Below are 27,691 nucleotides of genomic sequence, written 5' to 3' on the forward strand. Positions count from 1 at the left end.
AATGATTATGATGGCGATTCTGATCTAACCATAAATTAATGTTGTGCCACTGGCCTGAGACGATTGAAGTTCAATATGTAGCCTAGATGTAACCTAGTAGGCTCACATTAAACCTCTACAGGATCGATGTCCCCCCTACGGGATGGTTGAGCTAACGTAGGCTGGTGTGATTAGCATGAGGCTGTAAGTAACAAGAACATTTCCCAGGACATAGACATATCTGATAATGGCAGAAAGCTTAAATTATTGTTAATCTAACTGCACTGTCCAATTTACAGCAGCTATTATAGTGAAATAAATACCATGCTTTTGTTTGAGGAGAGTGCACAGCTATGAACTTGAAAATGTATTAATAAACCAATTAGGCACATTTGGGCAGTCCTGATAAAATATTTTGAACAGAAATGCAATGGTTCATTGAATCAGCCTAAACCTTTGCACATACACTGCTGCCATCTAGTGGCCGAAATTCCGCCTAACCTGGAATAATACATTGTGATCTTTCTCTTGCATTTCAAAAATAAAAACGCATGTTTTTTTCTTTGTATTATCTTTTACCAGATCTAATGTGTTCTATTCTCCTACATTCATTTCACATTTCACCTAGCTTCAAAGTGTTTCCTTTCAAATGGTATCAAGAATATGCATATCCTTGCTTCAGGTCCTGAGTTACAGGCAGTTAGATTTGGGTATGTCATTTTAGGCGAAAATTTAAAAACATGGTCCTTTAGAGGTTGTTTAACTAGCTAGGTAACTTCACTGGTTCGTCGTTGCCCATGCAAGGAATTTAGGCTAGCAATTATTTTAGCTATAGGCTATGACAACAAAAACTAAAAGTGTACTGTGTGACAGAGCCATAGATCGTTTTACCAACATGAAATAGAGGAAGATGGCATAGGCATTCAACTAGTCAACAAGTAGGTTGAGTCAACATCGTTTGTTTTACTTGCACACTCACACACACGCACGCGCACACACATGCATGCGCACACACACACACACATGCACACACACACACACATGCGCACACACACACACACACACACACACACACACACACACACACACACACACACACACACACACACACACACACACACACACAGAGAAATCAGTTCTAGGGGTAGCCACATGAAATTTAGCAACATTGATTGGACTAAATGTTTTTTGGTATCTTTACGTTTGTTTTCAGTGTATTAAACTAAGCATATACAGTATATCCTTGTTGCTTTGATGTTTAAATGTTGAAGTTTAAATGGTGCTGCAATAGCGGAGGCAGTGCTCCTGTTGTCTTTGTGCTAACTTGCTGTAAATCCATGGTTCTAAATCAGTTGAAAACATTTCACTTGCTTGCCCATGCTGCAGGTGATATAACTGGTTGTTATATATAATATTTGCATTGTGAACTTCACCGGACAGATGTTGCTCTCCGGTTTTGTGTTGTTGATTTTATTCTGCCACTGAGTGAATTGCCTTTTTGTTGTCACGGCCTTATTGTATATCACGGTGGCGTATGAATTAATGGGTTACAGAGCAAACAACGCAATTATTATTTTTTTTAAGTGATTTTGTTTACACACCGCTACTGTGTGTGTGACTGTTTTCCCAGGTGATGTCATACCTGAGTTAGTTTCTGAGAAGATACCAGATGTCTTGAAGCAGATTGAGAGTCCCTTTGAATTAAATAAAATAAGTCATTGATAGTGCCTAAAAATGCAATTCATGTAGGCTAAGACTGATTAGCAGGTAAATACAAAACAAACATTCGTTTTTTGGGGGTTCAGATGTAGGCCTACTACACATGTCTGATTATTATGATTGCTTTATTGTATAGTTCAACTCAAGGTAATTGATCAGCTCAACCTCTGAATGACCTCTCTGATCCCACAGGAGATATTTCAACTGGCCAAACATGCACTCCACAGGGCAACAAAAAGCTGTTATCAACCTTATTCAGAGAAAATGATTACCTTATCCATTCAACAGTTGTATTACATTATCCAAGTGATTCATCACATTATCCAGTTTTATTACATTACCCTATCAAATAAAACTATCACAGTAAGTTATTACAGTATCCATTGTTATTACGTTGTTATAGCCTACCAGTTGAAGGGCTACTGCATAGATATGTTGGCCTTATCATATGTTTGTTATTTATAATTATGTTCTACTGTATTTAGTTATGTCGTCTACAATTTACAAAGCTGCAACTTTTGGCGTGCCTTACTGGAATTGAACCCGTAATAGTCCCACGTATACACGTACTGTTCAAAAACATATCCACCGTTTTGAGTATCACAAAGCCTATCATTTCATTGTCCATCACAGCAAGCGCTCCAGACTCTACCCGTGAGCAGAGGCTCTAGCAGAGATTTCTATGTGAAGCACGCTGTCATCGGGCTAGGCGGGTGGATGCCCCACATGTAGGAGCAGCAATCAACCCAATATCTGAGGACAAAACACCGTTTGTTATGAGTGAATGCGTCGGTGAAAAGCTACACAAACATTGTGGGATCTTATGACATACGCTGGTACTCAGATACAGGCCTGAATAATATCATTGGACGCATGCATAGAAATCGTGGATCATTTGGAAGAAATTGCACTGAAACGATGAGTTGCAGATGGGGGACAGAGCTGTGGGTAAGTAGAACCGCGGAAGCACGACCGAGTGATAGTGGCGCAAATATATTAGTATGTGAAACATGTTTTAACTATTGCTTTAATTTGATGGACAACCTTTGATCTGTTCCGATACAAACGACATGTGGATGGCATTGTCTTGCAACAAGGTAGCGAGCTTAAAGCTCCTGCTGCCATGATGCTTCTCTGCGCGTGCATGCAGCCTTTATTATCGGAGGCATAGTGGCCGATTCTATACTGGGTCGCCTGTTAGACGACACGGTCGGCTACCCCATCTGATTTTACACTCACTAATTAATATAGCCTACTTTTGTTTTTAACCTCAAGATCTATCCCGCCATACAGCCTACGTTAGAAGCAATAGGCTAGTTGTTTTCAATATCCTACCCCATTAGCCTATTACAATCACTAAGCCATTGCAAATGGGGTCCATACTGTGCACGTACAGCTACACAGCGACTCTAGTAACGTTTAATTTGAAACATTGCCCCCGAGAGCGGTGTTGTAGGCTACGCATTTGGGAATGGGTTTCCTCCGTTGTCTGCCTTAATTGACATTATAGCTGAAATAGCTATTAAAGCAAGAACAATGACGAACAGGGCCAGCAGGTTGAACGGATCCTCATACACTACGTTTTTTTCCGCACATAGAAGGGCCTATTGCAAATATCAGAGAGAGTGACGTCTAAAATAATGCATTAAATATGTGTAACGTCATGGAATTAGTTTTTATTTGGACATGGAAACAATGCCTATAGTTGAAGAGGGCTGTTTAAATTTTTTTTTTATGCCTACAGGTGTGCACAAATAGGCTATGCATTGCAGAGATGCAAACGTAACCCGCCACTACATATGTTATTTTGAGTTCACAACATGTACTATTACACCTCACCAACTGAATGCCAACCATCTTATTTTATTCCCAATGGACCTCCTGTAGTTTAGGTTGTAGGCCTACATACAATGTGCAGAAGTGTTAGCCCACTGTTGCAACAGACAGACTGTTTCAACAAAGACTGTTCTAGACTCTATCCCTCTCTAATTGAACCATAATAGCTCATTTCTATACATTTTTCATAAACATTGCCTCTTGGCTGCAAAATAAATTAGGAAGAAAATACACATCAGAGGTGGTGTAACCTGGTCTAGTTACTGGATGTGAGTTTGGGAATTGAATTGAGGATATGGCTTTGTTTTGATCATGTGTTCTTATTTTATTCTTCATCTCTTTTCTTATAGGACCAGTTTGACAACTTGGAAAAGCACACCCACTGGGGCATTGAGTTTGTGGAGAGGTATACAAAGTTTGTTAAAGAGAGATCTGAAATTGAAATCAGCTATGCAAAACAAATCAGGTAAGGCTGGGAAAACATTATCCTCTTCACTTCCCATTTTGATATTGTCATGTCTCTCATGGCTGAGGCGTTGCAGTAGGAGAAGCCTACAGTACGACTAAAACATATGTTTCGGTATGTTTTGTCGATTTCAGTAACTTTGATAAAAGACTACAGAGCCTGCATCACCAATGTCATCCAAGTCATGCCACACTCAAGTGCAACGCATGTCATAAGGTGATGCTCACAAGTGACAAAATGATCTCTGGTATCCACATTTTCATATACATTTCAGACATGCATACACCAGAGCAAGAGGGTCCAGAGGGTACATGTGTCAGCTGTCTCTCTAGTGTATCACTGCACCGTCTTGTTCAGGTGGTTGTCTTAATTAAAGAGAAAGCCTTCTCAATAACCCCCGGGTTAAACAAAGGTAAAAAAATATATATATTAAAAAAATGTCATGTATGAATTTCAGCCCACTTCAAAGCAAACTTCTAAATTCGGAGGTGAATGTAACCAGGCCTACCCAAAGGTGGTAGTTTATGTAGCAAGTAGCAACAAAGTGAAGTAGATTAATACAGATACATACAGGCCTTCAACTACGTGCAACCGGAAGTGTAAGCCGGGTAGGCAACGCATTACCATGGTTACTAGGTTATCCACAGCAATGACCCACATTCGTTTTCTTCCAATGGTCTTGGGAGCTTCCCACTGTATAATATGGGGGTATTGCCAGACAGTGATAGTCTCTGACAGAGCAGTCCCCCGGGGACAGTGGATGAGTTGGATCACTGTCTGCCGTGCACTCACCAAGGAATACACAGCAGCAAATCCCTGCATGCATAATCATCAACCTTGTTTCTGGAGATCATATCAAGAGGTTTTCTGCCTCAGCAATAGTGCAGCGATCAGCTCGACTGGATTATTCATTGAGTGTGTTTTGTTCTCCAGCCAATATCATTGATAATGGCGCCATTTTAAGTTGCATATGAAGTGTTTTGTTAAATTGTGTTTTTTTTCATCACCAACCATAATAGATTTAATTTCTCTACATATGTTAGTTGATAGTACAGTTGATGTAGTATATTGATTAAGGCAATCGTAGACTAAACAAACCAGACTATGGAACGCACAGATTGGACACTGAATGGAGGAATTAAGCCTTCCAAATGATGCAAAAGGCCCCAAAAGACAAGCAGGTGCTTAAAAAGACTAGAGCAAAAAGACAGCTAGGGACTTGTTAGTCATTTTATTTTCAAAGTGTTAACATGAATCTGGGCGTATGGGATTTGTGCCATGTGCTGTGGTGTCAGGATCCAGATTTGTCATGTGGCTGCAAGCAGACAAAAAGAGGCGGCTGGCACGGCTGGCAATCTGCCTAGCAACACATCAGAATAGATGGTGTGGATCAGAGCACAGGGGGTGGAGGCTACCAGTGGAGGCTACCAGTCAGAGGGGGAGATTGTTTTTACCGCTGTGTCATTATTCTAGCCTCAGTTTCTGCTCACGATAGTCCGCTCAGAGGCTGTATAATTACAAATGTAATATTTATCGTTTTTTCTTTCATAAGCGTCATTGTACAGATAGTATGATGATATTTCAAAGGGGAATCTTGCCGTTATGCTTTCATAGTAAGTGTAGGCTCTATCTCCAGTTGGCTGAATCATCCTGAGTTTTACATTACAGCTAAGGGATGACTTCCTGATACTGCCCCTCTAATGCTGCTCTTTCTTGTCAAATCACTCTGTTGTTTTTAGAGATGTGTACATATGAGGCCCAGATGCAGAGGTACACAGAAGATTATCCGCCAATCAGCTTGTACTTTTGATACCCTGTCACTGGGCGTCCCTTTCCCATGAGTACACAAACATACAATATTTGTGTTTACACATCTCCCTCTGTATTTCTCCACAGTCCCTGATTTACAGTGTACTGTATGTTTTCCATGCCTGTACTGAAATTTGTTCCCATTCCCTAACAGAAACCTCTCTAAAAAATATCAGCCCAAGAAAAACTCAAGAGAGGAAGACGAATACAAGTGAGTGAAATGCATCAAGAATTAATGTTCACAGTATCAGGTTGACCGTGCACATTAATGTGGCTATTATTTTTGTGATGATTGTACAGTCATGTAATTCATATACCATCTCCACTCATTACCGGCTGTTAGTGGGTAAAAATAGCTGTTTTAGATTAACAAGGCTGCACTTTCATGGCTTGCAGCGAAACACTCCATTCTGCCCAGAGAACACTGTGTAGCTAAAGCCAAGGGTTTTTCCACAAGGATTGTCTTTTCATCAAGATGTTATCCTTCATAATACCAGGGAACAGTGGGTTAACTGCCTAGTTCAGGGGCAGAACGACAGATTTTTACCTCGTCAGCTCGGGGATTCGATCCAGCAACCTTTCGGTTACTGGCCCAACGCTCTAACCACTAGGCTACCTGCAGTTGTGATTAGAGTAATTAAATGTGAAATAAGTGAGTGTTTTTAAACACGTTTGTGGTCACCTCTCGTCTTGTTACCAGGTATACGTCCTGTCGGGCCTTCCTGATGACCCTGAATGAGCTGAACGACTATGCCGGACAACACGAGGTCATCGCTGAGAATCTCACCACTCATATCATCTGTGAGCTGACACGCTATATCCAGGAGCTGAAAGCAGAGAGGAAATCGGTAAAAAAAAAATCCCCTTTCCTGCGCATCGCTCACTTAGTCATGAATTGTACTCTCCCGGATCATACTCATTGGCGGCTCAAAACTATTTTGAGGCTAGAATACGCAGAGATTATTGATATCACATGATCTGAGCCAAACCAGCCAATCCCTGGTCAACCAGTGGCGGCTCGATGCTTCCAAAAAAACGTTTGAACATTTTTTTTTTATCCCCACTCCCAAAAATCAAATCAGCAAATGCAATTGCTGGAACAGATGCAAATATGTCATTGGTGATTGTCATTGCTCTGTACCACACAGCCAGGGATCAAGCTGAGAATCTGTTATGATGTTGCTCACAATTGTATGCCGCCACATCCAATACATCCCAGGGATGGAACTGGTTCAAGTATCCGGGTCAATGGATGGGGAACATGTTGACCCTACTCCCCCCACCAATCCATAGTAGCCTCAACCAGGTCTCTGTCTGGAGCTGGTGGCTGGAACTAATATGATGGGGGGGTGGAATGTACAACAGCTCTTCCCCCCCCCCACACACATAGTTTTGTAAGGCATTGGTTGTGGCCTTTTGTCTGACAGCATGTCTTTGACGATGGCTCAGCTCAGTGCGAGAAGAGTTAATAAAAAAATAAAAAATCTGGACTGCCGTTCGTGTCGGATTGTTTTTATTTTCTAACGTGTAGTAAAGGTAGCTTTCATCGATAGCTCACTCCAATGTATGCTTTTTCATTCATTCAATTCCCAACCAGAACATGGGGTAAGTTAAATGAGGTCATGCAACCAGGCATTGAACATAAGCTTTGTACATCACATTAATATTTACTGCTCCTATATTTTGAATTGAACTTAAAACAAAAGCAGAAGTGCCTTTTGAGTCTTCATCTGTGAATTCCCTTGAAAGTCGTATTATACGCTGTGAGCAGCATTGAATCAGTCAAGAATATGCACATCATAGTTTAGTTTTGGCTCAGTAGTTTCACTTCAATGCAAAGGCTAAGTAGTGGATTTTATGCCTTTTGTTGTGGACATTGTGTGTTTTGTCTAGCTTTATTATTCATCATAAGGAGTATCGTAAGAGCTGCCGTAAGAGATTTACAAGTCTCTTGACTGTCTAGTTATAGATACTAAATTGCTCAGAGGTCAAACCAGAAATGATTCTACTACTGTTTTAAGTGTTTTAACTTATTTTATTATGTGTTTTTTTTTTACCCAGCATTTCCATGATGGCCGCAGAGCTCAGCAACACATTGAGAATTCTTGGAAACAACTGGAATCCGTAAGTGTCCTCCTGATGAGTAGGTTTGAGTAATTGAAGAGATGAATGATATGCGACTGAACCATTCCAACTTGACTTGTGAATTGCCTCTCCTCAGAGTAAACGGAGATTTGAGAGAGACTGCAAGGAGGCGGACCGAGCCCAGCAGTACTTTGACAAGATTGATGCTGACATCAATGTGACCAAAGCAGACGTCGAAAAAGTAAGTTATTGACTGACAATGGGTAGCAGTGTGTGTGGGTGCGTGTGTGTGTGCGTGGGTGACTGCGAATGCCTCGCCTGTCTCTGTGTGTCTGTGCGTGTGCGTGTGTGTGTAAAAGTGCAGCTACTCTTAGTCACCACTCACCCACTCATTAAGCTGTAAGCATGGTTTGCGTGGCAACAGCTTCACTGACAAGAGAGTGCTGTGGCCCTGTTGGAAGTTGGGTTGGAGCCAAATATGAATCACTGCTGGTAGACAGTGGTACAGTGCTTCATGGACAGTGGTACAGTGCTTCATTTTCTCATTGTTCCCTCTAAATGTAATGCCTCAGATGGTAACCAAGCTGTGTTCCTGTGCTAGTGTACTGCTGATTCCAAAAACTGTACTATTATTTCAGTAATGATTGCAGAAAACAGTGATAGTACTTTGACATGTTTATCAGGTATCCGATCTGTCCAATGTACTGTAGAAACAAAGGTAACTCAATGTACAGTAGTGTCAACATGCAACATCCCTGTGCTCAGGAAGTTGGATATCAACATTGCCCTAGCTTTCTGCCAGTCGTGAAAGAACTTCCCTAGAATGTTGTTACTTTGATAAGGTTGGTATTTTAGTCCTTAAGAGTTTGATGATTTCTTACCCTGACAGTAGTCTAGAGACTGTAATCCACTGTTTAGAGTTTATTAAACAACCACTACTAATCCAGCTAATTTAACACACCACTAACCAAAAATATATGGGACAGATGGGGGGGGGGTCAAATGTGCAATGTTACAAATATTTGGCCAAATCACATTTAAGTAACTTCAAACAAGGTCATTGAGTTGATTTCAGTTCATTAGGCCATGATATTTTGACATTGCATGGTTGCCTGTATCTGTATAAAGATGCAAAAAGTTTGCAAACCTCCTCAGGCGCAATTGACTTCACGCTGTGAAATGCACCACCTACTGTACACAAGTCAAGAATCTCATGAAGCTAATATGAACTAAAATAAACAAAATCAAATAACCAAACTCTGGTTGTTTTGGACCCCCCCCCCGATGAAAAAACGTGTCAGTAAATAGAAAGTGACATATCATTTGAAAGCTACAGCCTTTGTCTGTTTGTAAATAAAACTCAAATCTTACTGCTGACAATGTCATAAGAACCCCCCACCACCCCCCCATAAAGGGCATAAACAATGCGGTATGGTCATATTCATAGAGTATGCAATGTAGGTCAAGTCACCAAAAATGCAAACATGTAATATGCCTGGAAAGAATACACCCTGATGGTCATTGTACAGTAATGAATTTCCTTCTCGATCCACATTACCTTGTATGCATCCTCCACTTGGGCCGTGGATCTACTCGTTTACAATAGGAAAAGTGAATGGGAAAAGAAGTTGGAAATGTCCTCAACTGTCTGTGTCTTGTTTAAAAAATCTCAGTAACTTGAAAGCCATGATTAAGAGGGTAATTTTAAGAATTTAAGAATTTTTAAATTCGTTCAGCGATTCTACCTCAAACCAGACCAAGCGACGTCTTGTGATCTCCTAATGCTATCTAGTAGATGAACTGGCAATCAGAAAGGTGATTTACACCAGTGGATAGGTAGAGACTTCAACTTTCTCCTCATACAGTGCATTAGAAAAGTATTCAGATCCCTTGACGTTTTCCACATTTTGTTACGGTAGAGTCTTATTCTAAAATTGATTAAATTGTTTTTTCCCCTCATCAATCTCCACACAATACCCCATGATGACAAAGAAAAACAAGTTTTTATTTAAAAAAATGCAAATTTATAAAAACAAAACAAACAAAAAAATATCACATTTACATAAGTATTCAGACCCTGTACTCAGTACTTTGTTTAAGCACCTTTGGCAGCGATTACAGCCTTGAGTGTTCTTGTGTATGACGCTACAAGCCTGGCACACCTGTATTTGGGTAGTTTCTCCCATTATTCTCTGCAGATCCTCTCAAGCTCTGTCAGGTTGGATGGGGAGCTTCGCTGCACAGCTATTTTCAGGTCTCTACAGAGATGTTCGATGGGGTTCAAGTCTGAGCTCTGGCTGGGCCACTCCACAGAGGAGATGGGAGAAGCTCTATCAGAGTGACCATCGGGTTCTTGGTCACCTCCCTGTCCAAGGAACTTTTCCCCCGATTGCTCAGTTTGGCCGAGCGGCCAGCTCTAGGAAGGGTCTTGGTGGTTACAGACTTCTTCCATTTAAGAATGATGGATGCCACTGTGTTCTTAGGGACATGCTGTCACCCTTCCCCAGATCTGTGCCTCGAGACAATCCTGTCTCGGAATTCTAAGGACAATGCCTTCGACCTCATGGCTTGTTTTTTTGCTCTGACATGCACTGTCAACTATGGGACCTTGTATAGACAGGTGTGTGCCTTTCCAAATCATGTCCAATCAATTGAATATACCACAGGTGGACTCCAATCAAGTTATAGAAACATCTCAAGGATAATCAATGGAAACAGGATGCACCTGAGCTCAATTTCGAGTCTCATAGCAAAGGGTCTGAATACTTATGTAAATGTCGTATTTCAGTTTTACATTTTTAATAAATTTGCACACATTTCTAAACCTGTTTTTGCTTTGTCATTATGGGGTATTATTTGTAGATTAATGAGTTAAAAATGGTATTTAATCAATTTTAGAATAAGGCTGTAAAGTAACAAAATCTGTAAAAATCTGTCAATTCTTTCCGAATGCACTGTAACCACTATGTTCCTTGCAGTTCAAGCCTGTTTGCAGTCTAGTCATTTATTCAGTACATAAATAATACTTTAAAAAAATACTTTCACATAATTAGAACGTCTAAAACCTGTCTGTAGTGCTCTGAAACTAACTCAGTGTTTTTGTTTTCTAACATGTCTTAAAGCGGTGCTCTCTCAAGGTAGGTTTACGAGGTCTGTGAGGATCTGTCTCTGTGTTCAATGTATACCCATAGACATAACATTGTCTGTTTCACTCGGAGCATCATTTCAAATTAAGATCTCCAAAGATCTTCTAAGGCTTGTTATGGTTTGGAATGGGTATTTACAGTAAGAAACTGCTGGGGTCTTTTAGTGTGTACAGGATTTCCAAATGATAATTGAGCGAAGACACATCTAAACATATTCATATACAGTACCAGTCAAAAGTTTGGACACAATGGTTTTTCTTTATTTTTATTTTTTATTTAATCCCCAGTTTACAGTTGGCTCATTCTTCCCCCTCCTCTCCCCTGTAACTATTCCCCAGGTCGTTGCTGCAAATGAGAACGTGTTCTCAGTCAACTTACCTTGTAAAATAACGGATAAATAAATCATTGTCTACATTGTATAATAATAGTGAAGACATAAACTATATAATAACATATATGGAATCATGTAGTAACCAAAACATTGGGAAAATAATCGAAATATATATTTTATATTTGAGATTTTGCAAAGTAGCCACCCTTAGCCTTGATGACAGCTTTGCGCAATCTTGGCATTTTCTCAAGCAACTTCATGAGGTAGTCACCTGGAATGTATTTTTATTAACAGGTGCACCTTGTTAAAAGTTAATTTGAGGAATTTCTTTCCTTCGTAATGAGTTTGAGCCAATCAGTTGGGTTGTGACAAGGTAGCGGTGGTATACAGAAGATAGCCCTATTTGGTAAAAGACCAAGTCCATATTATGGCAAGACCAGCTCAAATAAGCAAAGAGAAATGACAGTCCATCATTACTTTAAGACATGAAGGTCAGTCAATCTGGAAAATTTCAAGAACTTTTAAAGCTTCTTCAAGTGCAGTCGCAAAAACCATAAAGTGCTATGATGAAACTGGCTCTCATGAGGACCGCCACAGGAATGGAAGACCCAGAGTTCAAGTAACAGCCACATCTCAACATCAACTCTTCAGAGGAGACTACGTGAATCAGGCCTTCATGGTCGATTCACTAGTAAGAAGAAGAAAATTGCTTGGGCCAAGCAACACGAGCAATGGACATTAGACAGGTGGAAATCTGTCCTTTGGTCCAAATGAGAGATTTTTGGTTCCAACCGCCGTGTCTTTGTGAGACGCAGAGTAGGTTAATGGATGATCTCCGGATGTGTGGTTCCGACTGTGAAGCATGGAGGAGGAGGTGTGATGGTGTGCGGATGCTTTGCTGGTGACACTGTCTGTGATTTATTTAGAATTCAAGGCACATTTAACCAGCATGGCTACAACAGCATTCTGCAGCGATATGCCATCCCATCTGGTTTGCGCTTAGTGGGACTATCATTTGTTTTTCAACAGGACAATGACACAACACACCTCCATGCTGTTTAAGAGATATTTAAACAAGAGGGAGAGTGATGGAGTGCTGCATTAGATGACTTGGCCTCCACAATCAACCGACGTCAACCCAATTGAGATGGTTTGGGATGAGTCGGACCGCAGAGTGATGGAAAACAGCCATATGTGGGAACTGCTTCAAGACTGTTGGAAAAGCATTCCAGGTGAAGCTGGTTGAGAGAATGCCAAGAGTGTGCCAAGCTGTCATCAAGGCAAAGGGGGCTACTTTGAAGAATCTAAAATCTATATTTATTTGTTTAACACTTTCTGGTTACTACTTAATGCCATATGTGTTATTTCATAGTTTTGATGTCTTCACTCTTATTTTACAATGTAGAAAATAGTCAAAATAAAGAAAAACCCTTGAATGATTAGGTGTGTCCCAACTTTTGACTCGTATTGTATACAGTGTCATGAAAAAGTATCTGCCCACTTTCAGATTTTTGTCGAATTTTGCATCTTTTTTTACACTGAATGTTATTAGATTTTCAACCAAATCCTAATATTAGATAAAGGGAACATGAGTGAATACATACCACAACATTTGGATACTTATTTAATTTATTTAATAAACAATGCCCCTGTGTGATAAAGTAATTGCACCCTTACACTCAATAACTGGTTTTAACACCTTTTAGCTACAATGACTGCAACCAAACACTTTTTTGTAGTTGTTAAAGAGTCTCACGTGGCTGCGGATTAATCTTCTTCCATGCAGTTCTGCTTTAACTCAGCGACATTTGTGGGATTTCGAGCCTGAACCGCTCGTTTCAGGCCCTGTCACAACATCTTAGTAAGGTTTAGGTCTGGACTTTGAGTAGGCCTTTCCAAAACATTAAATGTGTTGCTTTTCAACCATTCTGATGTAGACTTGCTTGTGTGTTTTGGATCAGTGAGGAAAACCAAACACTGCACTCCACGGAAAGAATATCATACCGACAGCCAAGCATGGTGGTGGTAGTATGATGCTTTGGGGATGCTTTCCTGCCTCAGGACCAGGATGACTTGCCATCATTGAAGGAGCCATGAATTCTGCTCCGTATCAGAGAATTCTAAAGGAGAACATCAGGCCATCCGTCTGTGAGCTTGAAGCGCAGCTGGGTCATGCAGCAAGATAATGATCCAAAACACACAAGCAAGTCCTCGTCAGAATGGCTTGAAAGAAATACATTCTAATTTTCAGAATGGCATTGTAGCAGGACCTCAAACAAGCAGTTCATGCTTGAAAACCTCCAAAATTCCTCCAAAGTGACGTAAGAAATGGATCATGAAATACAGGAAGCATTTGGTTGCAGTCATTGCAGCTAAAGGTGGTTATTGAGTGTAAGGGGGCAAAAATAGAGAAAATCAGAAAGGAGGCAAATACTTTTTCATGGCGCTGCACACAAATAACAAATATAGACACAAATAAAATGCATAATCGCTGAGATTGTAATCTCTCGTGGACAGATATACGTAAATATAACTGATACCCTAGAATCTGTCTGGAAGGAGTGGGATGGGTGAGATAACGAGCAGCAGTAGTTCCAGTGTTTGTGTTTTTCATCACAGGTTATTTGCACACATCGCGATTTCAACGGTGTTATCATCTTTGGAATTTTGGAAGAGGAGGGCACATTCGGGCCCGTAACTTGCAAAGAGAGCAAATGGAGCTCTTCATTATGGTTCCCTTCCTCGTTCTAGCATCTCTTCATCTCTTCTCTTAACATGTGTGGAACCAGAATTTATTCGAGCAGCTGACCAATTACATGAGATTTTAGTTCAGGGTTAACCAAGATTATTAAGAATGCAACGAATACTGTTAGGCATACAAAATGTTACCCTTCAGTTTTGTTTGTTTACTTTGAGTCTTGTGTTATGAAGACAGTCTTCAACTGTCTGCTGAAGCAGCACCTAGATCTTGTCCTGTCAGTGTACAGTGTGTCTCAGTGCTCATACTGTATGTTTGTGGGTTATGTGCATGCAAAATGAGCCCTTTTGTGTTTTTCTTTTGTTCTTGTTGTTGTTTGTTATGGTCGATGTTTCCATCATTTTGTCATTGTAAACATTCAATATGGATTGAGGTGTCGCACTACTTGACACTAACCAATACTTTTGACTTCCCCCACCCCCCAAAAAATGTCTTTGTTGTAGTTTTGTGAGGAATCATCCGGATGTTGCTTTGTGCTTTGTTAGAGCTCTGTTGATCTTTGCAGGGTACAGTCCCACTTGTTGGCGTGTGAATCGTTAATCCATCTCTGAACCTCCTCTCTGTATACAGGCCAGACAGCAGGCCCAGTTGAAACACCAAGTGGCAGAGGACAGCAAGAATGAATACCTCACCTACCTGCAGAAGTTTAACAAGGAGCAGAATGAACATTATTATAGCCTTATACCTCACATCTTTCAGGTATTTAACCTCACAGTACTAATTGATTGGTTTTATATACAGTGCCTTCAAAAAGTATTCACACCCCTTGACTTTTTCCACATTTTGTTGTGTTACAGCCTGAATGTAAACTTCACTGATCTACACACAATACCCCATAATGTCAAAGTAGAATTTCTGAAATTCATAAAGAAATTAAAAGCTGAAATGTCTTGAGTCAATAAGTATTCAACCGCTTTGTTATGGCAAGCCTAAATAAGTTCAGGAGTAAAACATTTGCTTAACAAATCACATCATAAGTTGCATGGACTCATTCCGTTTAAAAAAATAGTGGTTAACATTATTTTTGAATGACTACCCCATCTCTGTACCCCACATGTACATTTATCTGTAAGGTCCCTGAATCGAGTAGTCAAATTCAAGCACAGATTCAACCACAAAGACCAGGAGGTTTTTTAATGTATCACAGAAAAAGTATAGCGATTGGTAGATCCTAACTCAGTTGTCAAAGAGCCATGAAACCTCTCATGGATTTCATCACGAGGACAATTGTGATTTTAAAACAGTTACAGAGTTTAATGGCTGTGATATGAGAACTGAGGATAAATAAACAACAGTGTAGTTACTCCGCAATATTAACTTACATGATAGAGTGGAAAGAAGGAAACCTGTACAGAATAAAAGTATTCCTAAACGTGCATCCTGTTTGCAACAATGCACTTATGTAATACTGTGAAAAATGTGCTGAATACAAAGTATTATGTTTGGGCAAATCCGACACAACCCAACATTGCCTACCACTCTTCATATTTTCAATCATGGTGGGGCTGCATCAAGTTATTGGTATACTTGTCATCAGAAAGGACTATAGAGTTTTTAGGATAGAAATAAACTGAATACATCTATAAGCACAGGCAAAATCCTTGTGGAAAACCTGGTCCAGACACTGGGAGACAAATTCACTTTTCAGCAGGACAATAATGTAATACACAAGGCCAAATCTATACTGAAGTTGCATACCAAAACAACATTAAATCTTCGTGAGTGGCCTAGTTACAGTTTCAACATAAATTGACTTGAACATTTATGGCAAGACTTGAAGATGGCTGTCTAGCAATGATTGACAACCAACTTCACAAGCTTGAAGACATTTTAAAAGAATATTGGCAAATATACACTGAACAAAAATATAAACGCAACATGTAAATCAGGGATGCACGATACATCAGTAAGCATATCGGAATCGGACGATATTAGCTAAAAATGGCAACAATGGTATCGGCCCGATGTCTAGTTTAACACCGATGTGAAAAACCGAAGTCAAAGCTGAGGTGCATATCTATATAAATGTAGGTAAATGAAATATAGCCCTACACAGAACAAAAGCCGAATAATACTAAGCATGCCAACAACCTAACAAGTTCAAGTCGAGCAGTCATTTGAAAGAGTAAGAACATATCAGCGAGATAACTGAAAGGCGAAATCCATTAACGCCAAGATAATGGAATTCAATCAACCATTCTCTGTCGTGGATGATGTTGGCTTTTGCTAACTGATTTCCTTTTATGAACTGTAACTCAGTCAAATCTTTGAAATGGTTGCATGTTGCATTTATATTTTTGTTCAGTTTAGAACAATCCAGGTGTGCAAAGCTCTTAGAGACGTACCCAGAATGACTCACAGCTGTAATCGCAGTCAAATGTGATTCTATCATGTAACGACTCAGGCGTGTGAATATCTAAATGACATATTTCTGTATTTCATTTTAAATCAATTTGGAAAAAACTTTGTCGTTATGGGGTATTGTGTGTAGATTAGTGAGAAAAATATATTTAATCAATTTTGAATTCAGGCGTTAACACAACAAAATGTGTGATAAGTCCATGGGTATGGATGCTTTCTGAAGGCACTGTAGTTATACAGTAGCACTTGCAGGCACTCAAAGTGCTTCAGGGAGAAAACATTATTTACCAGTACTCACATCCACCCTATTTACAATATAACTGATGTGTATGTGATTAGCAACTCATAATTCTATTTGAAGGTACAGTAATCAAACAATGTTTTCTTTGTTGCAGAAAATACAGGAGATGGAGGAGAAAAGGATCGAGAAAGTGGGCGAGTCTATGAAGACTTACGCAGAGGTCAATCGGAAAGTGTTACCTATTGTTAGCAAATGTTTAGATGGCATGACCAATGCAGCAGCATCCATCGAGCCAACAATGGTGAGTAGCCTAGTGCCTGTGCATAACATGGTTCTTGTTATGTACAGTCATTTTACATAGTGACAAACTGTGTGGAACGTGCACAGACAAATCTGTTGTACATTTTTGTGACATTATTTCTATACCAAAGTGTGGAGAGGATGCGATTGCCGTCATCCATTGTTCTATTCGCAGAAGCAGTAAAGGGTTAGCAGCCCATAGGAGGACATAAATTATTCACACCGTCAAAACGCTTACTTTGGCAGTTTTATTAATGGTCTCCACTTTCACATGAATGAGAATTGTTGCTATGCAAAGTCGCATACAGGTGTCGTTGGGTGTTTTCACCGATAGTGAAAGTGGAGTCACCGATATTGACAGCGGAGTCACCGATAATGATAGTTTTATCCTATACCGCAAAGGAATCAAGATGTTGGGCATTCATTGACATATGCCTTACTGGTGTTAAAAATAAATGCTTTAGTCTGGACTGTATAAAGTGTCTCAGACTAAGAGTGTTGATGTACAATCAGGTCCCCATGTCTATTGATTATAACTAAGGTAAAGCTGATCCTAGATCAGCACTCCTACTCTGAGACGCTTTCTGTGGTGGGTTTCAAGAGCCATGCCTTTGCTATAATTGTGTCTTCCTGCGCTTCAAAGGGGAGTTTAGGTCGATTCCACTTCAGCGGGAGCAGAAAAGATTTGTATGTATCACAAACCATTTTTTTGTAAATCATGATGAGTGGGAGTTTTAGGCCTTTTTTAGACCTAAACACAACTTGATACATGCTCTAACATATGGCGAGGGCATGTATGTCTAGATTCTGATAATACACATTTTAACATTAATTTATTAAACATAAAAATATTAATAGGAATATCTCAAAACTACCATTTTTGATTTTTCTTATTTTTAGACATATTGTTTGCAACAATATACTCTTCAAAACAGATCATAGCCCTCCTTTGGGATTGGACAAATCACCAGCAGAAGGAGTTCCTGTTGAATAAAATAACCTAGACATACTCCTTTAAGAGCACACTAAAAGGAGTATAATGACACCAAAGTGTTGCCTGTATCATGTACACTTCACAGTCTTACAGAAGGCATGTTTAGGTCTAAAAAGGGCCTAAAATGGCCAATTCCATCATAATGTTGGTTTGTGATGCAAATGTCAAAAGTATTTCAAGTCCCATGAAGTTTCTATGTGAGAATTGCCAGAACAATCTGAGATACCAATAATATTTCCTGCTCCCGCTGGGGTGGAATCGCCCTTTTGCTTGTCGCAGTTTTGACATTGGCTTTCGAGAGGAATACTTCCACTTTAAAGTGATAATTATTTCCTTCTATTTGGTTCAGTTTGGTGCCTTCAAGCTGAAATACATTTGGTGAATATTCATAATATTCCATCTATTATACATGAATGAAATCACTTCCCCCAACAGGATACCAAGCAGGTGGTGGAATCCTTCAAGTCTGGCTTCGAGCCACCTGGCGACGTAGAAGTTGAGGACTATAGTCTGTCTATGAGGCGGACCGTGTCAGAGTCCAGCTATCTGAACTCGCGGGGGGAGGGCAAGCCCAGCCGCAGCAACAGCAGGGGCAAACTATGGCCTTTCAAGAGAAACAAGGTAAGAACAACACCTTCAGTCCACAATACTGCCCTCTACCTACTGTACTGTAATAGCCAGGGCCAAGTTCGGCAGGGCACCGCGTTGTGGAAGGTTCAGACAGAAATACATGTTATAGATAGAGCACACGTCTCTCTGACATGAAAAATAAGGAATCCTGTCGGCTCTCTTCATGACATTTCTACCTGAAATGTTCCACAATGTGGACTGAACGGGGCACAGGCATCTGCCTAAACTGGAGAGTGTACATCTTTGTAATATGAAATAAATGCTTGTTTGGAAGCACAATTTATCTAAACGTTCAACTCGTGCTCGAGCAGTGTTCTCTCGTCGTCGCACAATGACATGCTCATACTCTGTACATGCTCTTTTAATCGCTGCTGTCTTAAGTGTTAGTGTTAAGTGTAAGTGTTAACCAGATTCTTTCTGTTGTCCTTCGTTTCATTATTATTATTATTTTAAATCATTTTTGTGTGTTCATTTTCCTAATTTTATTTATTGTTTTGTTCCATACCGCTCCATGACCCTTACCCATAGCTCATGTCTTTGTTAGCTTCCCCACGCCAACCACCTCCTCCCCCCCCTACCTCCCCATCACCCGGTGCCGTACCCAACGGCCCCCAGTCTCCCCAGCAGCCCAAGGAGCCCCTCTCCCACCGCCTCAATGAGTTCATGACCTCCAAACATAAAATGCAATGTTTAAGGAGTCTGACACGCGGGGTAAGTTGATTTTGTACGGGCAGATTGACTCTTAAGACATTGATGTGGTGACTATGGGCTACTGATAGTGGCTCCTGCTATTGCTCATTCCCTTTGAATGGGATCCGTCCGAGCCTACTACCTGCAGACAATCATTAGAAAATTGTGTGTATTCTGGCACTGTGTTCTTTTCCAATCTATGAATGGTGTGTATTCATTTTGTTCATTGTTTAACATTTGTTCATACTGTAGGTGGATAAAATATAATGCTGCCAATGGTGAATGAACTGTTCAGACTGACATGGCATCTATCTTAATATCCACAACCCTTCATTGCTGCTTGTGCTTGTGCTTGTGCAGTTTCATACTTCTGTCTCAAAGTTTCAAACATATGTTGACATTGTGTCTTTTTCGTCCCATTGTCTCCCCTCACTTGGAAAGCTTTCTCTCAAGCTGGTAAGCATGACTGGTTTCCTAACTCTTCAGATGGTCGATGACTATATTGTTTTGTAGTGCACACATTACAGGTACAATCTAGATCACTATAGAGGAAAATTGCTCAGATACGCTCAGATCTCATTGTTGATGATAACAAAATGAAGTCAATATAAAGACATTGAAAAAAACATATATAAAACAATATAAAGTCACTTCTCCATGGTGTTAGGCTTCTTTAATAGGGTTATGTATGTCTGGGTGTTGATTTGTTTGTTTGGTGGTTTGTTTGTATTCCCATAGGGTTCTGGCCCTGAAGATTGTAGTCACCTGCCTCCTGAACAGAGGAGGAAGAAGCTCCAGGCCAAAATCAATGACATCAACAAGGAGCTACAAAAAGAGGTGGATCAGAGGTAGAGCAAATGTGTGAAAGTCCAATTGTGTCTCTATATGAGAAGTTTGAAACTAACCCTGGTCTTAAAAACTGATCAACTTCAGTATGAATGCCTGTTCATTCTGAATGTGACAAAGCTGTTCCATTTTGTGTTGTAGGGATGCTCTGACTAAAATGAAGGACGTGTACGTGAAGAACCCACACATGGGGGACCCCAACAGCGTGGACCCACGATTAGAGGAGATCGGACAAGATATTGACAAGTTAGAACTGGATTCAAGGAAATATGAAGTAAGTTGAACTGTTACACAAGGTTTATGTCAATGCTGGTTAGATATTTCGTGTTTGTCTAGGGGTAGTGCTGCCAACTGCAGGCTCCGGACTAAAATCTGGGTTTGAATCCCTTGTCTGACACTTTCACCGCTGTCATTCCCGATCTCTATCAAAAATATTCCACTAGTTTATGTGCAAATCAAGTATTGTTGAGTCGAAACCTTTTGATGTCTGTCCACAGGCCTGGCTGCTGGAGGTGGAGACAAGGTTAGCAGAAAAGAGTGACCCACACAGACGACAAAGTGGATTGTACGACTCCAACGCTACTACACCTGTCAACAACAACTGTGCACCTGTCAACCGAGAGAGGTAGAACAAATGTGCTCATTACTATAGCTCAGAATCAGTGGACCAGCAAACTGAAAAACCACAACCAAACCTCACACTAGCTAGCTAACAATGTGTGTCACAACAGAGAACTATAAGATTTGACTGAAACTTCTTTGGGGGCTTGTTGCACATGATTTATTATCCTCTAAATAAAACTAACGAGGACTGTCTATTGACTCAATGTATGCTTTTTAACACAGCTCTAAAAGGATTGGTTTATGGATTTGACACACGTCTCACCAGGGCCATATAGGCAACCTTTTACGATATGATATTTGGGTTTGCACATACAATATCCATGTTGTTGGTCTTTAACTGTTTGTCGTCTTTATGCGGTTAGCCCGGACGGCAGCTATACAGAGGATCATAGCACAGAGCATCACCTCAAATCTCGGAGCACCGACTTTGATGATGACTTTGATGACGAGGACCCACTCCCCACTATCGGAACTTGTAAATCGCTCTACCCTTTCGAAGGTACGCCAATGCCCCCTCTGAAAATACGTGTTGTTGTTAGATTGGGGTTTGTTGTACTGTTCAGAACATACAGTGCCGTGCGAAAGTATTCGGCCCCTTGAACTTTGCGACCTTTTGCCACATTTCAGGCTTCAAACATAAAGATATAAAACTGTATTTTTTTGTGAAGAATCAACAACAAGTGGGACACAATCATGAAGTGGAACGACATTTATTGGATATTTCAAACTTTTTTAACAAATCAAAAACTGAAAAATTGGGCGTGCTTAATACTACTTTGTAGTGCCACCTTTTGCTGCGATTACAGCTGTAAGTCGCTTGGGGTATGTCTCTATCAGTTTTGCACATCGAGAGACTGAAATTTTTTCCCATTCCTCCTTGCAAAACAACTCGAGCTCAGTGAGGTTGGATGGAGAGCATTTGTGAACAGCAGTTTTCAGTTCTTTCCACAGATTCTCGATTGGATTCAGGTCTGGACTTTGACTTGGCCATTCTAACACCTGGAAATGTTTATTTTTGAACCATTCCATTGTAGATTTTGCTTTATGTTTTGGATCATTGTCTTGTTGGAAGACAAATCTCCGTCCCAGTCTCAGGTCTTTTGCAGACTCCATCAGGTTTTCTTCCAGAATGGTCCTGTATTTGGCTCCATCCATCTTCCCATCAATTTTAACCATCTTCCCTGCCCTGCTGAAGAAAAGCAGGCCCAAACCATGATGCTGCAACCACCATGTTTGACAGTGGGGATGGTGTGTTCAGGGTGATGAGCTGTGTTGCTTTTACGCCAAACATAACGTTTTGCATTGTTGCCAAAAAGTTCAATTTTGGTTTCATCTGACCAGAGCACCTTCTTCCACATGTTTGGTGTGTCTCCCAGGTGGCTTGTGGCAAACTTTAAACGACACTTTTTATGGATATCTTTAAGAAATGGCTTTCTTCTTGCCACTCTTCCATAAAGGCCAGATTTGTGCAATATACGACTGATTGTTGTCCTATGGACAGAGTCTCCCACCTCAGCTGTAGATCTCTGCAGTTCATCCAGAGTGATCCTGGGCCTCTTGGCTGCATCACTGATCAGTCTTCTCCTTGTATGAGCTGAAAGTTTAGAGGGACGGCCAGGTCTTGGTAGATTTGCAGTGGTCTGATACTCCTTCCATTTCAATATTATCGCTTGCACAGTGCTCCTTGGGATGTTTAAAGCTTGGGAAATCTTTTTGTATTCAAATCCGGCTTTAAACTTCTTCACAACAGTATCTCGGACCTGCCTGGTGTGTTCCTTGTTCTTCATGATGCTCTCTGCGCTTTTAACGGACCTCTGAGACTATCACAGTGCAGGTGCATTTATACGGATACTTGATTACACACAGGTGGATTGTATTTATCATCATTAGTCATTTAGGTCAACATTGGATCATTCAGATATCCTCACTGAACTTCTGGAGAAAGTTTGCTGCACTGAAAGTAAAGGGGCTGAATAATTTTGCACGCCCAATTTTTCAGTTTTTGATTTGTTAAAAACGTTTGAAATATCCAATAAATGTCGTTACACTTCATGATTGTGTCCCACTTGTTGTTGATTCTTCACAAAAAAATACAGTTTCATATCTTTATGTTTGAAGCCTGAAATGAGGCAAAAGGTTGCAAAGTTCAAGGGGGCCGAATACTTTCGCAAGTCACTGTATGTCTCACCTGGTTCAAATAACAGGGAAGGGGCTTCTTCCGTCATGTACAGTTCATGTACAGTTGGGTTAAAACATTTCCCTGCAGGTAAAAAATAAAGTGCTGTAAAGAGGATGACTCATTGAGGCGTATTCTGAAATTTCACCTATGTATGCCATTTACATACAGTTGAAGTCGGAAGTTTACATACACTTAGGTCGGAGTCATTAAAACTGGTTTTTCAACCACTACACAAATGTCTTGTTAACAAACTATAATTTTGGCAAGTCGGTTAGGACATCTACTTTGTGCATGACACAAGTAAATTTTCCAACAATTGTTTACAGACAGATTATTTCACTTATAATGCACTGTATCACAAGTCCAGTGGGTCAGAAGTTCACATACACTAAGTTGACTGTGCCTTTCCAACAAGTTGAAAAATTACAAAAAATTATGTCATGGCTTTAGAAGCTTCTGATAGGCTAATTGACATCATTTGAGTCAATTGTAGGTGTACCTGTGGATGTATTTCAAGGCCTACCTTCAAACTCAGTGCCTCTTTTCTTGACATCATGGGAAAATCTAAATAAATCAGCCTTGGGAGCAATTTCCAAATGCCTGAAGGTACCACGTTCATCTTCACCATAGGACCACACAGCCGTCATACCACTCAGGAAGAAGATGGGTTCTGTCTCCTAGAGATGAACGTACTTTGGTGCAAAAAGTGCAACTCAATCCCAGAACAACAGCAAAGGGCCTTGTGAAGATGCTGGAGGAGACAGGTACAAAAGTATCTATATCCACAGTAAAATGAGTCCTATATTGACATAACCTGAAAATCCACTTAGCAAAGAAGAAGCCACTGATCCAAAACCGCCATAAAAAAAGTCAGACTACGGTTTGCAACTGCACATGGGGACAAAGATTGTACTTTTTGTAGAAATGTCCTCTGGTCTGATGAAACAAAAATAGAACTGTTTGGCCATAATGACCATCGTTATGTTTGGAGGAAAAAGGGGAACGCTTGCAAGCCGAAGAACACCATCCCAACCTTGAAGCACGGGGGTAGCAGCATCATGTTGTGGGGGTGCTTTGCTGCAGGAGGGACTGGTGTACTTCACAAAATAGATGGCATCATGAGGGAGAGAAATGATGTGGATATATTGAAGCAACATCTCAAGACATCAGTCAGGAAGTTAAAGCTTGGTCGCAAATGAGTCTTCCAAATGGACAATGACCCCAAGCATACTTCCAAAGTTATGGCAAAATGGCTTAAGGACAACAAAATCAAGGTATTGGAGTGGCCATCACAAAGCCCTGACCTGAATCCTATATACATTTTGAGGGCAGAACTGAAAAAGCGTGTGCGAGCAAGGAGGCCTACCAACCTGACTCAGTTACACCAGCTCTGTCAGGAGGAATGGGCCAATATTCACCCAACTTATTGTGGGAAGCTTGTGGAAGGCTAGCCGCAACATTTGACCCAAGTTACACAATTTAAAGGCAATGCTACCAAATACTAATTGAGTGTATGTAAACTTCTGACCCACTGGGAATGTGATGAAAGAAATAAAAGCTGACATAAATCATTCTCTCTACTATTATTCTGATATTTCACATTCTTAAAATAAAGTGGTGATCCTAACTGACCTAAAACAGGGAATTTTTACTAGGATTAAATGTCATCGATTATGAAAAACTAAGTTTACATTTATTTGGCTACGGTGTATGTAAACTTCAGACTTCAACTGTAGGTTATTGCTAGATGATTACAAACAAACTTGGTGCAGCATAGGCTTTTTGTGAACGTAATATTTTAACACACTCTTCTGTAAAATAACAATGACTTGGCGTTTTACTTTCTTGTCTCTCCTTCTCAGGTCAGAATGAAGGCACCATTTCCATGGCCGAGGGGGAGCTGCTGTATGTCATCGAGGAGGATAAGGGTGACGGGTGGACGCGGGTGCGCAGGAACGAGGATGAAGAGGGATACGTTCCCACATCTTACATCAAGGTCTTTTTCGACACAAATGCCAAAGGTGCTATGACATACATATAATTGTCATTTTATGAGATGGGCAATGGGTGGACAAACATATACAAAAATCTCTTTGACATTTCAACCACCCTGAAGTTTCCGAAATATCCAAGAATCATTTTGGAGACGGAACTCGCAGAACAACGGACTGTATTTACATTTGTACTTGTGCTTTTTACCTTCTACCATCTGGCACCCGTTCAAACTCATTTTGGAGAAGTCTTTGTTTGTGTGTATGAACAGGTGTGGATGTGATAAGTTGTCAGAACCAACTCGACACCGCTGTCGATATCAGCTACACCTTGCTTCTAGCACTAATAGTAATAACCAAATGTCAATTTCTTGATTTATTTGACCAACAAATTTAGATATGTACAGTAAGGTTTCTCATATTAGAAAGCATTGCATCTAAACATATCAATTCCTCTTTGGAATAGCTATTATTGCATGCCTAAAGACAGACTCATGGTATGCAGGTTATGCTCTTCCAGCCTCCACTGCGTTGCATGCACAGTACATAGTATATCTGCGCTTGAGCAGCGACCATCATTGCTGTAAGCTTGCGAAGCAGAGAGGCAAACTAAATCAGCTGTTGCATGTGGACATGTTTCAAAGTATCAAAGGGAGGACATGCCTTTTTACAGAGTAAAGCAAAAAAAAACAATGTGATAGTTAGAAAAGGACACTGCTTGCACGTTGTCTTGATTAGCAATAGTACGACATACGAGTGTATTCCCTTCTACAAGCTGTTGGACCTCCTCCAAAATCTGACAAAGGGGCTTCATTAAAGCGCCTAAACTACTGAATGTCGCGCTAAGTTTACAGTGGTGTTGTCGACAGATAGACACTCATTTCATTCTGAGACGCATGGTGATGCACCCGCCATTCCATCATTGGCATGATATTGATTTATTGTTTTATAATGATCAATCTATCCCTGCTTTATTTGATACTGAGTTGTTCTGCATGCTTGAACCAATTGATAAGACAAATTAAGTCAAATCAGAGGAGCATAGTATTGTAACCAGGTAGTATTTCTGTTTTGAAAATGATTAACACATGTAACCTTGAGTTTTCTGTCTTTAATTTGCCATTGACGTTCAGAATCACGCTCTCGAGCAGCATAGACTCGACTGTATGCACACGTAATCTGCCAGGATGATTGTCAGAATGTGAAGGAATGTCATGGATTTACTTTCGCTTCTCTTAATGCATCACCACTAACATGTCTTGTGTGATTTTTGTTTGTTTGTTTGCTTTTTTGTTTGCTTTTTTCTTATTGCAGATTCCTAAAAGTCTTTGGCTCGCACAGGGATGGCAGGGCACAGGTCCTTGCGAAAAAGCGCCCTCCTCTTAAAACTGTAGTCAGAGAGACGACAGACTAAAGGGACAAAGTTGCAAGGCAGTCCAATTTGCGACCCAGTACAGAAATCCATTGCGGGTTTCTATTGAATGGATCAAAAACTACACACATTGCGGGGCAACCACCATTTCTAGTCATTTTCCTCTTGATTGTTTCTGCAAGCTTGCTTCTTGTTTTTCTAACTGGAGATAAGTATCATGTTGTGGGCTGCTTGCTGTTCTACTGTACCTTGGCCCCCAGGGGCGGTACTTGTTTCAGGGGAGAGGAGTCTGAGACAGCCTTGTTACACATTGGTGGCTATTCTAATCCTGCATTTCAATCTATCGTCACAACAAACTCTACACCGTAGGAAAATACTTATGGAAAATACCGCTACACTTTGGCTGAAATTCCATTGGTTAATTCCCATGGTGAAGGAAAAAAAAGCCATTGTGTCTGCGTCACGAAAAAGCATGTTCACAATAATGTCAATCAGACAAAACGGAAGAAAACAAAGCTCATTATAAGGATACATTTTTCTTGGCACTGGAGCGATGTTGCTGCTTCTCCAGTTGGATTCATCACAGTAAACGCCTCACAATTACTGTACACACCCATGTATGTATTTTGGGGTATATAGATTATATACTGATCACACATAAATTACACTGATTGTTGGCTTGAAACACATCTGCACAAATTTGTTGAGCACCAATTTGACTTTTGACTTTTAGTTGAAGTGCATTATGTAATCGCCTGACTGGAGAACTCAGTGCAGGTTTACAGGTTGGCATACAATCTGAATGAAGATCTCACTCCTTTGCTCTCTCCTATTGTCTTGCAATACGCACATGAGTGACAGCTCCTCTCTCTGGCTACACACCCACACAGGCAGTAGCCATGGTGATTGTCGCACAACTCTCTTTCTCCGTCTCTCAACCTTCTCTCTGTTCTTTTTCTCTCTTTTTCTGGCTACTTGTGGTGGAGGTAGCTACTCTTCGGTTGGCGCTGTGTTTCTCTACGCATGCATGCTTGCCCTGTCTTCTTGCCTGTGCCAGTCCTGCAGGGGGTCTCTATTACGTTAACTCATCATTTGTGGTGTGTTATCTTCTTTCCTTCTTACCCTGTGTTTGTGCCTGTGGTTTTGTGATTTTATATTTTGGGGGGTATTATTCTTTTGTCAATGCATGACCACTTTGCTTTCCCCTCGAATTCTTGATATGTCCATGCCGTTTCTCTTCCGGAGAGACACTGACAGTTTCATATCTCTCTTCTGTTTTTTTAAAAAACGTTTTAAAGCTTCTTTTAACCGAGGTTAATCTGGGAGCGGCTTCT

General features: G+C 40.5%; 1 protein-coding gene across 4 annotated transcripts; it reads left to right on the forward strand.

The window, feature by feature from the left end:
- Window positions 1-2,319: 2,319 nt before the first annotated feature.
- On the forward strand, window positions 2,320-27,420 carry LOC112263364 (formin-binding protein 1). 4 transcript variants are annotated; one of them, XM_024439514.2, is made up of 18 exons: window positions 2,320-2,646; window positions 3,885-4,000; window positions 5,964-6,020; window positions 6,510-6,657; window positions 7,871-7,933; window positions 8,031-8,135; window positions 11,017-11,031; window positions 14,700-14,828; window positions 16,886-17,032; window positions 18,461-18,646; window positions 19,184-19,366; window positions 19,787-19,801; window positions 20,084-20,193; window positions 20,333-20,465; window positions 20,689-20,816; window positions 21,178-21,314; window positions 24,857-25,015; window positions 26,300-27,420. In XM_024439514.2, exons 1-18 carry the CDS (start codon window positions 2,572-2,574, stop codon window positions 26,305-26,307), a joined length of 1,914 nt encoding a protein of 637 aa, XP_024295282.1. In that variant the 5' UTR covers window positions 2,320-2,571; the 3' UTR covers window positions 26,308-27,420. The 4 variants fall into 4 exon arrangements, with proteins under 4 accessions (XP_024295282.1, XP_024295281.1, XP_024295283.1 ...); XM_024439513.2 differs by having other exon boundaries at window positions 24,857-27,420; XM_024439515.2 differs by lacking the exon at window positions 11,017-11,031 and having other exon boundaries at window positions 24,857-27,420.
- Window positions 27,421-27,691: the final 271 nt, after the last annotated feature.

The sequence above is a fragment of the Oncorhynchus tshawytscha genome, linkage group LG12 (genome assembly GCF_018296145.1).
Source record: "Oncorhynchus tshawytscha isolate Ot180627B linkage group LG12, Otsh_v2.0, whole genome shotgun sequence".
NCBI lineage: Eukaryota > Metazoa > Chordata > Actinopteri > Salmoniformes > Salmonidae > Oncorhynchus > Oncorhynchus tshawytscha.

Excerpts from the sequence above, each read along its gene's own strand:
- LOC112263364 (XM_024439513.2), top strand. The coding sequence starts at position 2,572 with ATGCATAGAAATCGTGGATCATTTGGAAGAAATTGCACTGAAACGATG. Across the intron at positions 18,647-19,183 it reads GGCCTTTCAAGAGAAACAAG|CTCATGTCTTTGTTAGCTTC; the intron begins GTAAGAACAACA and ends CCTTACCCATAG. Across the intron at positions 20,817-21,177 it reads GCACCTGTCAACCGAGAGAG|CCCGGACGGCAGCTATACAG; the intron begins GTAGAACAAATG and ends TTATGCGGTTAG.